The sequence below is a fragment of the Pleurodeles waltl genome, chromosome 7 (genome assembly GCF_031143425.1).
Source record: "Pleurodeles waltl isolate 20211129_DDA chromosome 7, aPleWal1.hap1.20221129, whole genome shotgun sequence".
In the NCBI taxonomy this organism is placed as follows: domain Eukaryota; kingdom Metazoa; phylum Chordata; class Amphibia; order Caudata; family Salamandridae; genus Pleurodeles; species Pleurodeles waltl.
This window is the reverse complement of record NC_090446.1, coordinates 1,084,889,082-1,084,901,554: the sequence shown is the minus strand read 5'-3', so window position 1 is coordinate 1,084,901,554 and position 12,473 is coordinate 1,084,889,082. Positions and strand designations below refer to the sequence as shown.

The 12,473-nt window shown below is 41.0% G+C and overlaps 1 protein-coding gene across 1 annotated transcript in view; it reads left to right on the top strand.

Annotated features, from left to right (window-relative positions):
- Positions 1 to 12,473, top strand: part of STXBP4 (syntaxin binding protein 4) — a 274,640-nt gene that overhangs the window by 20,577 nt on the left and 241,590 nt on the right. Inside the window, exon 2 of the mRNA XM_069200029.1 lies at positions 8,846 to 8,975. Within this exon, the coding sequence (XP_069056130.1) occupies positions 8,950 to 8,975 (26 nt within the window). The 5' untranslated portion in view covers positions 8,846 to 8,949. The remainder of the gene's footprint in view (positions 1 to 8,845; positions 8,976 to 12,473) is intronic.

The following is a 12,473-nucleotide window of genomic DNA, read 5'->3' as shown; positions in this document are numbered from 1 at the left end:
TTATGTCACTGTAGTCCTTTTATTTATGTTGTCCACTTCCTTCTCTGGTGTTGAATATTGAGGTGGTGATCTTGGGTCCTTGCTTGCTAAATCTTTAAGGTTTAGTTCCTGATAGTTCCTCTTGTGCTTTGGTGCAGCACAGTTTCTTCCACAGAGGTTTGGGTATTGTTCTCTTAGTTGCAGTCTGTAGTCTCCAAAGGAGCTATTATTGGGTTTTGTAGCTCTTATATTGTACCTTTCCTCTCCCCATTGCAAGGTGGCCCTGTGAGTTTCAGAGAAGAAGGTATGAGAGGGAAAGATACCCTTTAGTTTAGCATACATCTCACAGCTATTGCAGCGGGCTCCTTATTGGCTTTTTCAAAAAAATAATCATTGCTGCTGTTCTTGTCGGGCAAAGGCCAAGAATGTCATAATTCACTTTGCCTTATGGTAGATCAAGCCTATTTCCAGAACTGTCTTCATGGCTTCTGTTAGAAATGGCATCTCTAGTTGGCAGTGGTTTGCACCCTGTAAAATAGCCAATATTTAACTGTATTAAACAAGGCAAAAACAACAAAAATCCAACATACACATGTAAAGATATCACTTTCTAAAATTGGAAATGAGGAATCAGTGATTGTATCTTTTTAACACAAAGTACCTGGGATGCGTCAATAACAAGGACTATGCGGGCCCACACAGGAGATGAGGCCCCATAAAGCAAAGCAAAGGCTCGGTTCCTTGCTGCGCAGGGCAAGTGATGTGTAGATTCTTTCCTCACAGGAGAGGCAATGCGTTGGTTCTTTACCGGCAGGGGCGGTGATGTGTTGATTTACAGACACGCAGCCGCGGTTTATTATTGCGGTGCGGAGTTGATGAGAAATTGACACCCCGGAGACAATGCATGGAAAATCCAGACACTCTACGTTGATGGAGCCATGGTGAAACAGGCGCTGCGTCGATTTTGCAGCTGCGAGACAGGCGCTGCATTGATTTTTCTGCCACAGCGCGTTGTGTGTGGATTTTCTTCAGTTCTGAGGGCCAAGGGACTGGAGTTGGTACCACTTGACAAGTCAGGACACTCAGCAGAATAGCTCAGGCACTAGATGATACATTGTTTGGTGTCCCTGAGACTTCTTAACAGGATGGAAGTTCAATTCAAGCCCTTTGAGAATGTTTGGAAGTAGGAAGTGGAAAATAAAGGCCAGCCCTTTCACTCCCAGGACAGACGCAGCAGGCCAGCACAACAAAGCAACAGGCAGAGTGTCAGTCCCCCCTACGGCATCAAGCTCTTCTTCCTGGCAGAATGCCCTCTGTCCAGAAGTGTTTTAACTTTGTGGGGTCAGAGGTCCAGTACTTAAACCCATTTCTGCCTTTGAAGAAGGCAAACATAAAAGAAAAGACTTTGTAGTGCACAAAAGAATCTGCCTTTCCTGCCCTGGCCCGAGACACAGTCCAGGGGGTTGGAGACTGCTTTGTGTAAGGACAGGCAAAGCCCTTTTTATGTGCAAGTGTCAGCTCCTTCTACCACTCTGGCTCAGGAAGACCCATCAGTAAATGCAGGGCCAACTCAGGTTCCTTTGTGTGACTATATAGAGTGAATTCACTAGAAGACCAACTGTCATCCTGACCCAGGCGTGTATTCCAGAGATGGGCACAGGCACAGAATGGTTAGGCAAGAAAATGCCCACTTTCTAAAAGTGGCATTTTCAAACTTACAACTTAAAAACCAGTTTTACCAAAAAATGTATATTTAAATTGTGAGCTCAGAGACCCTAAACTCCACCTCTTCTATTTGCTCGCAATGGGAAATTACTCTTAAAAGATATTTCAAGGTAATCCCTGTGTTACTCTATGGGAGAAACACACCTTGCACTAGTGAAAACCAAATTTAGCAGTATTTCACTTCCAGGACATGTAAAACACACCAGTACATGTCCTACTTTTTAAATACATTGCACCCTGCCCATGGGGCTGCCTTGGGCCTATCTTAGGGGTAATTTCCTTGTGGTAAAAGGGAAGGCATGGACTTGGCAAGTTGGTGCACTTGCCAGGTCGAAATGACAGTTTAAAACTGCCCACACAGACACTGCTGGGGCAGGTCTGAGACAGGGCTAATCATGTAGGTGGCCCAATCAGTGCTGCAGGCCCATTAGTGGCATTTGATTTACAGGCCCTGGGCACCCATGGTGCACTATAGTAGAGACATACTAGTAAATCAAATATGCCAGCCATGGAAAAACCAATTACCAATACAATTAAGACAGACAACCCTTGCACTTTAACACTGATCCGCAGTGGTAAAGTGCCCAGAGTCCCAAAGACAGCAAAAATGAAATACACATAGTAAAAAATAGGTCAGAGGCAAAACGTTTGGGGATAACCCTGTAAAAAAGTCAATTTCCATTAGTTTCTTCTCTCTATTTGTAGTTGAGAATGAAGGAAATTATGTGACATGGTCATGCCTATGTAGGTTGATTTTTTTCTTTTTTTTTTGGTAAGTGATCAATGGGTGTGCTCAATTACAAAACATGATGACAGTCTGTCACTAGAGAGCAGGTTGCGCAACCATTATTCTAGGAAGCATTCATGATAGACTCTTGCAGTGCCTTCTGGTAAAACCACAAAACACGAGTTGTTCCTACATGACTGACTCTCCACTGAGGTGGTGCAAGAAGTCTAGTCGGATTGCTTCACTTGTTTGCTCTGGATGGAAATATGGGAAAGACGAGGGTTCCTTTATCCTCTCCCTTGTCCGATTTTTAAGGTGAACTCACTAACATTTGCCTTCAGCCAAACACCACAATTTGTGGCTGTCTTACAATTCAGCACTCAAGATATCAAACACTACACGGTGGGGTGAAGAATTAGCGAGGTGTGTATCTCCCTCCTTTCAGATGCCTGGTCTCTACTACTTCCTCCAGCTAGGTCTCCCCCCCACTTTCCTTCCTTCCTTCTCTCATCACTATGCAGGGTTCCTGGCTTCCTAAGGTCAATGCTTCCCCCCAGTTACCCAGTGCAGGTGTTTTTTCTTTGACTGCCAGAGGTAAGAGTACCCAATGAGATTTCTCTCAAGTTTCTTGGCCTTTCGTTAAGTAAAAAGCACATTGAGACAGTGGCTTCTTCCACCCAGGCCTCAGTATCTCTGTGTCAATGTTTCTTCCAGTAGTTCATGGATCCTGTACATCGGAAGTGTCTAGCTCTTGGTTGGAAATACAGTCATCTCCAGCCATGTCTTCTCTGACAGTCTTCCCTTGGCACAGGCTGGATGTTAAATAAAGGCCACACTTTTGAAATGGTTAGCGTTGGCCCCTTCCTACCTTGGCCTCGCAGGTCCCTGTTTCTTGGCCCAGGCCCCTCATTTATAACACAGTTTTGACAGCTTTTATGCATTTACCCACTATATGTCACTATAGCTGTTGCCCTCCACTTTAACTCTGCAATTTGCATACAGGGTTGCCCCTTTTCTACAGAAAAATACTGCAGTTTGTTTACATTTTAAGATTGTGCAAGTATGATGTATATATTTAAAAAAACAAAGGTTACAGGGACGTTATAATTAGGCTCAGATTTTAAACGTACCAAACCATAGAATTTCACCAGTTATAGTTAGTTATCTCAATTAACTATAACTCGTGCCCTAAGGTAACTAAAACTTGTGCCCCGGCCATGCAGTTTTCCTAAAATGTTTTACTGCAAATATTACATTGATATTATCAAGGATGTTATCAAAGATGTCATGTGTGCCGTAATTTGTTAGAGTTATAGTTACTTGAGATAACTCTAACTGTAACTAGTGAATTTGTGTGGTTTGGTACGTTTAAAATTTAGGCCTAACTATAACGTCCCTGTAACCTTTGTTTTTTTTAAGTGAATTTCTATGTTTTTTCAGTAATTCTATTTTTTAACTATAACATCCCTGTAACCTGTGTTTTTTTTCAGTGACTTTCTATGTTTTTTTTAACGTATAGTAATTGTTATTACTATATGTTAATCCAACCAAAGCCACGCACAGCCAAAAGCCAGACCCTGAGGCCAACCGCCTTTAAGCATCTGACCATGCACGGCCTTCACACGTGCGCAGAGGAGGTTGCCTGGAAGACCTGCAGCCAGACCATGCAGCCAACACGCCCTAACCTTCCAAACTCATGCTGTGCACATCCCTTTGGCCATGCATGGCAGTTGTCCGCAGCTTCTCTGAGTGTGAGAAGAGGTGTGAGAGGTTGTGTCCAGGGGTGAGTGTGGCTGTCAGATTGTCTGGGTGTGAGTGTGCGTACATCAGTGTTTTAGTGGGCACCTCAGTGTGGGCCTGGGCCTGTGAGTGGGTGCATGAGGGTCGGAGTGAGTCTGTGAGTGGGTGCATAAGTGTCCTAGTGGGTCTGTGAGTAGGTGCAAACGTGTCTGAGTGGGACAAATAGATTGAAAGAGAGAAAGAATGTGAGAGGGAGTTTTAATATCTAATAGACTTAGAATGAGATATTTGTGTTTGATTTAAAATAAAAAATCTATTTGTTATTTTGAAAAAAATATATACAATTTTTTTATTTAAAAAAAAAAAAAGGGACATGAGTCCAGCTGGACTCAAACCCCCAAACCTCAGTGTGAAGGTCTATGACCTTTACACTGACCTATGTTATTTTTAAGCCCTTAATGGGCTATCTGGGACCTCAAGGGAGCTAAAGTGCTCCTCAGTGGTCCCTTTATATTTATTTACATGTATTTGTAAACATGTTTTTAAATAAAAAGCCTCTATAGGCTACCTGGCACTGCTAGGGAAGTCTTAAAGCTTCCCTTGCAGTGTCATTGTTTCAACAAGCAGGGAGCTGCTTTGACAGGAGCTCCGTACTTGCTGAAGCATTTAACCTCTGTCCCCTGCATGCGTGCTGAGGACAGAGATGAAACTCCGGATTTTGAAGGCGGGACCTGCTTTACAGGTCCCACTGTCAAAAGCTGAACTGTTCACTGTGGATTGGCTGCAGCTGCATAGCGGGATAGCACCTAGGGGGTGGCGATCCCCAGAACCATCAGTGGCCCCTCCAACTGGGCACTCAGCCCCGGGGAGGTAGTGGTCCCTGGGGTTTGGGAAGCCGTGCATCCCCGGTCAAAATACAGTGTAGCCCCAGGGGTGGTAACCCCGGGGCACGTGCCCCCCACTATGAATTCAATGTAGCCCCAGAGGGTGATGGTCCCTGGGGAGCGGGCTGGCCACAGGCCCCCTGCATTAAATACATTTATTGACCCAGGTCCCCGGGGCAGTGGTTGGGGGGGCATGCAGCCCACCGCATATGGATCATAAGCCCTGGGGAGGTGGTGGACCCCGGGGCAGCGTGATGGGGCCATGAGGCCCCTCTGCTTTTTTACACTAAATCCCCCGGGACTTGGTCCACCCGGGGGCATTATAGCAAGGAAGCACAGGAGCATTTTTTGGGGGAGATTGTACAACGGATCTGCAGATCCACCACAACTCCATCTGTGAAATTAAAAAATGCTTTTTAGCCAACCAGAGCTAAGGGGTCAGGGTGTTCATACCCTAGGCCCTTATCTTTATCTTTTCCTTTTTTTTTTTTTAAACTCAGCTTCAGCCGAGTCCCAATGTGGCTGACAACTCTTCAACAACTTCTATTGCTGAAGTGTTATCAGCCAATCCGATCTCTGCACAAGATCAGGAGGGGTTTTCAATCCCTTGCGTCCCTAGATACACAAAATTGGATTTTCTTTATTTTCTCTAAAACTATTAAACGAAATTACACCAAAACAAAAATGCACTCTTTCTGGACTGGCACCCACTACCTTCCTGCCAAATTTGGTGTAAATCCATCCAGCAGTGTTATACACACAGGCAGAGTTTGGGAGCACTCACGGGTAAGTTAGATCCATTTAATTTCGCCCACAGACTCGTTTCAGCAAACACTGCCTTCCTCAATGTGATTGACTAACACTCGATCTTACACTTCTCTTCTTTTTATTTGAAAAGCATCATAGTCACAGAAAACGGACTTGGATTCAAAGTGCGTACATTAGTGCAATGTTAATAGTTTCATTCAGAGTCCCAAGATTTTACCTTCTCAAATACTTGCTTTACATATGCGGCACAATCACCATGTATAATCTTCTATTGCAAATCTATTGATCTCACTTTGCCAATGCATGTGTTGCTTTTGCAAATGCTTGTCAGGCTCAAGCATTTTGAAAGCAGTGCATTAAATCCACCATTTTGAAATGTAATGTTTTGTATTTTTTCATGTTGCTTTGAGCGAGGACACACAGAAAATGAAAAGGTTCCTTGATGTCAGCAGTGGAAGGATACAGCTAACCAGCCAATCAAAACATGGTGTGACAGAAATGCTTCTTTGGGTGAGACACACACAGGAAGAGAAATGAGATAGATGAGAAAGTCATCCTACCTTTTGCAAGGGGAAGACCTAATGCACAGTGAATGTTAAAGTATTGGTTACTATGCTGTCTGTGACAGATTGCTTCAGCTGTCTTCAGCAAGACTGCATATATGGGCTGGGTAGGCCCTTTTGTGCCAAGGCCCCCACCTCATATTGATTTTTCATGAAGGATTATGCCCTAAGTCAGTGGTCCCAAGGCATGTTGCTCATGAGGGCTCAGCTCCCTAAAATATTGCTAGCGAGGGTCCAGCCCCCTGTTTCATTTTGCAAGTTCTATGTAGCACAAACATTTTCTGTGTGAAATAGAACCTTTACTTCCAATGGGTTCTATAACTATTTCCTAGAGGCATGTAAAAACAGAAATATGTTTCCAGTGTGCTGGGGCTCTAGACAGTCTGGATGCAACCTCTGTAATGGTCTATTGTAATCAATTAAAGGAACCCGCAAGCTCCTTGCTGAAATCGCAGATGGAGTCAGTATGATCCATGAGGAGGGAGACAACAAGAGTGTGGAACTCTAATATGTCTGCATAAACAACAGCAGTATGCAACGTAACAGCCAGTTGGTACAACTGAGAGACCCTGATTCTATGTAAATATCGAGAAGTATTATTTCATTTTTCTGTTGGTCTTTATTACTTGGATGCTGTGCGATAGAGCACTTAGTGAGCCAAGGCATTCCAGCCTGAGACATCATGTAAAATGTGATAGCTTACATATTGTCGAACTTGAAAATTAAGGTTGTGAGTGTGGTGACTGGGAAATTATAGAAATTTGATATTATATACAGCAACATAGACTAGTTGGGGTATACTGTAAACCTACCATGTGTGCTTACATGGTCCTCTTAAAACTTACAAAATGTTTCACATGATGATATGGTGCCTTACAATGCACTACATGGGGCACTAGGGAGTTTGGCAAGACTCCATACTAGTAGCATTATGAAAACTTGCAAAGCAGGGTATACTAGCACATGCATTATTAAAACCAACGCCTTGGAAGGACGTTTCTAACAGTTTTAAAGTGCTTGGCCTGTTTGTGCAGTGGTGGGTTTATCTAGGCTTAAACTTTTAAAATGCACTGACTCCTATCAGGAATGCCATGCTTTTGTTACCCTTTGAGAGATGTTCTAAATGTTTAATTTTATTGATCTTCTACTTACAGCATGGAAAACGTTATTGGTCATAGTAACTCGAATGTAATGCTTCAGTGGTACATTACATTATGGCTAAGCTGTTTATTTTGGAACATAGGGACCTGGGTTCAAATCCCAGCCACAAGCTGGTCCAATCAATTATCCTCCCTGTCCCTACAATTATCAATATATATGAAATGTAATTCACTTAAAGATGTAATATAATTGTGGAATTCAAAAAACACTCTGTTTCTAACCAGCTAAATCTACATTTTATAAATATCAGTAGTGATCTACATTTAAATCCTACAGAGGTTTAACACACTTATTGTAATAGCATGCTAACTGCCCCTAAACTGCCCAAACATTTACTGGTGATAACCCCAAACGTTCCCTATATAACAGTATTTAGATCCTGAAACATTTTAGCAATATTAATGATAAAATTACATTTAAGTATAAGTTATGGCTACATTTTCTAAGCAAAGCATTGGGACAGACTACTGCCCCATTTATTAACTGCCCTTTAATGTCTTTCCTGAATTGCTTATGTTATAAACTGACAGAAGCACTCTTTAACATTACAGTTTCCCCAAATTCCTTGAGAGAAATGGACCAAATATTCAGTTGCCACTTCACGCTGGCCATATCTGAATGAAAATTACAAACTGACATTATTTTTCATACACCTTAGAAATAACGGTCATGCCATGCCATTGTAGAGTGGTCTTTAAGTCAGATTTCAAACAGTAGTACTGGACTGTACTGCGTTTAAAAAAAGTTTTGCCAATAAGTTTTCAAAACAAATATTGTTCAATATATATATCCATATCTATACAGAAAGTATGGTATAGTAGGTCTACGTATTAAATCCCTTTCAGTTTTACTTCTTGTTTCCATGATTTTAAGAACACGTGCACGTCAGGAGGTTTTGTTATTCGGACGATGCTCACCATTATGTTACACACTCAAATATTGTTTATTGCCTCCCAAAGTGTGTGGATTCCTGGCCTGGGGGATACCAACCATGTTCATTTGAGTCTATTTGGCATTTGTGTAGTTTTCCCATTAAATTGTTGTATAATTTTGGACACATCACATGTACTACGTTTGCTCAATTACTCAAATGTAGATTCAAATCACTTAGATTGTGCCATTAGCTGGCCCAAGGGTATTTACTTATAAAGCAGTCAGGTATGCTAATGTTAAGAGGTTAGAGCATATTGACTGTGTTTTCATGGGTTTTTGCAGGTGAGGTGGTCTATTATGGCATATTAAGCCAGGTATTTGGAACTCTGCTCATTTTGTTCATTTTTTTCATGTTTGTATTCTAGGAAAACAGAGACCCTGCGCTGTCACAGCATCCCCATCAAGATTTCTTGACCTGCGGTTGACTTTTAAAGATATTTTCAGAAGGTTATTGAAAGACACTTCTGACATGGCAACTTCAACTCAAGCTACAAAGTAATGTGTATTTCTCTACGTAGAGATGTTTTAGCTAATTTAGTTTTTTTTTTTAATTATGTGTGCTACTATTGAACATTAGTTATTTCAAGCTGTTAATGCTCCACTTATATTTTTGTAATTAAAAAAAAGTGCACACGCAGTCAATCATACAGAGTATCATTGCTGTGCACCATTGTTATTCTCACTGAGTATTCTACTTGCTGTAAGTGGCTCTGGGTTACTTTCATTTAGCTATTCATGTCTTTTGCCCCCAAACCATCACCAATTGGCTTGAGACATCACGAATCACATCTTGGATCATCCTAGAGGGCTATCTTAGTCTTATTGTTGTTCTGTTAGCCATGTGGGTGTCTGTCTGCCACCATTAACTGCATGAGGGACTATTTTATATCTTAAATTAGTTGTGAGCAGCCCAGTAATACTAGGGAGTGAGCACTGATGAAAGCATCTGACAAATGGATGCTAAAGAAAGGTTTTGTGCAGCATCAATTTTTCAGATGTATTTTATGTGCTTTGCTTCAGTTGGTTGACGTTATACACCTGATCTATATGCCATACAAATCGACTGACTTTGTCGAAGCTTGCCATTATTACTTATCACAATCTTCTATCATTCCTCATACTAAATAATAAAATTCCCCAGAACTCTCAAAAAACTGTCTGGAAATCAACAAAATACCCAATGCAAAGCATGATAATTTAAAATATTTATTTGGGGATCACAGGATCTGATCATGTTAATGTAGATTTATTTTCTTTGTGAGCAATGTAAAATGGCAGATGCACGGTTATGCCAAACTTGTGACTTCCCATTACTATTTAGAGGTAAGGGAACCGTGAACCCCTGGTTTGCAACAGTGGATCCTCAGCTGGCTCTACTATAATGAACCTTTAATGTTGACTGCTCTTTTATCACAAGGCTGTCAGTTCACAGCAATGGTTGCCTGCCCTGTTAAGGGTGTCACACCTGAGGTACACAAAAAGTTATGGATTGAATGCTTGATTTAATCTCAGTGGCTGATAATTACTGTGTTCCCCATTTCAGATCATTGTTTTTTTGCCCACCATGCCAACTCAGCCATGGGCTAGCCACAAGCAAATCAGACTTGATCCTGGTCAAATAGATGTAGCACGAACTGACAGACCAGGAACCCTCTGGATGGAAACACAAATATCCCAAGACCTGATGTGGCCTGTTGTGGCCTGTTCAGCCAGAAATAGCTTATGTCATATGGCACAGTGAGCAGAGAACCCACATCTGGGGAAGCCTGTCACACATAGGGCATCATACTAAGGTGCAGCAAACTGAAGAGGCCCAAATAGGCCAAAACCAAATCTTGGGTTGCTTATATTCATGTTCAGAGAAGACTTGGTGTTGTGATTGGAATTGTTGCTCTGCTTCCTCTCCTTAGTTACCAGTCCCTGCTGCTCATCCAGTGTGAGTGTGTTGTAGTAAAATGTTAATACATGGCTGGTTGGGAAGAAAGTGATTTGGAGAGAGTGGGCTGAACGACAAGGATGCTGCTCCTAGAAGGGCTTTTACATAGGCATTTACCATCTTACTTATTGGCACAACAATGTGTGGTACCCCATTTGCTAGCAACAATAGTGAATATTATCACAAGTAAAAATATTTAAAGAGACAAAGCAATCCGATTTTGGTATAATTCCAAATTTTCAATCCAGTCCAAAGATTTATTGTAGCCCATTCGTGGTAACAAAATTCAAGCCAACACGTGTTTCGTCAAGGGAAAATTCATTTTTACCTCCCAAACTTCAGGGCTAAAAATTATAAACAGATAAATTGAGTTAAAAAACAAAATGCTCAAACTTCATGATTAAATGATTTGCAGAGATCCCAGAAAGAAACAGAACTATATAAGCACTTATCCAATGAGAGGAAAGCAATAGTAAGTAAATAGAAATTTTATTTCTACTCAAAAGAAACTAAATCCCAAGAGGGGATCATATTAAGATATCCACCAAACACCAAGAAAACGTCTTATCCTGCCAAGCTTCACCAAAATCATTGTGTATACGTGGTAATATAATTCAAGCCCATAATACTACACAACAAAAATAAAAAACCTCAAAAACATGCAAACACACCCTCTGTGCCACCTCATTAATAACCTACGTGTTACATATGCAACAGAAAGTTAAATTGAAATAAATAATGTGAACCACCAACCAGTGTCCAAATAACTCCCATACACCAAAGTGTTACCTCCTATATAATCCGATAATAATTGTCCGTAATTTAGGGGTTGCTTAGTACTCACCACTTTGATCAAATCCTTCAACTCTAACACAAGAAGACAAAAACCAAATCTGCATGAAATAGCCTTACAACAAATAAAAACCATACCTACAACCTTATAATAGAACCTCGTTACAAACATATAATCCCATGAAGAATACCTTGATTATAGAGTCCAAAAATACATGAAGAATGGAATTGCAAGCTGTAGCTTTACAAAATAGTCTACTTTGAATTTTGCCATTCGCAATGAACACCTCTACATCCAGGAATTCAATACTTACTGAACTAGATTGATATGTGAATTTCACATTCATAGCATTCGAATTTAAAAAACTACAAAATTCAATCAGTTTCTGTTCTCCACCGGTCCAAATCAAAAAACAGTCATCTATATATCGTCCCCAAAACAATATATACGTTTGCCATTGGGTAGACACAGGACCCCAAATCCATTTATGCTCAAACCACCCCATAAAAAGATTTGCATATGAGGGGGAGAATTTGGAGCCCATCGCCACACCTTGTGTTTGTCGATACCAATCTTTATTAAATAGAAAGACATTGTTTGTGAGAATTACATTAATCATTTCCATTAACATCGCGGTGTGCTCCCATAGACTCGCCGATCTTTTGTTAAGAAAAAACTGAATAGCTTCCTGTCCCAATTCATGGTTAATACAGGTATATAGGGATACCACGTCCAGTGTGACTAATAGCATGTTACTTTCCCACTCCGCATCATTCAAAATGCTCAAAATATGTGTAGTATCTTTAATAAAAGATGCGAGATTATAAACCATTGGTTGCAAAAAAGCAGTCCACAAATTCAGAAAGTCTCTCGGTAGGGCCTGATATACCCGAAACAATTGGTCTACCCGGAGGAAAAGGTAGACCCTTGTGCACCTTGGGTAATGTGTAAAGGCATGGATATCTAGGATGGTCAACCCTCAAATAAAAATATTCATCTTTACTGAGTAGCCCTTTGTCCCTCCAAGTGGATAGCTTCCTATTGATCATACACACAAGACTGGGAATGGGATTCCCAGAAATCTTCTCATAACATATGGTGTCATTCAATTGCAACAAAATTTCGTTATCATAATCTACTTTGTCCATAAGAACAACATCCCCCCCTTTATCAGCTTGCCTGATGATAATATCCTTGTCTTGTCTGAGCGCTTCAAGTGCCGCTAATTCTTCTGGATTCAAGTTTTTTGTAAATTGTCTATATT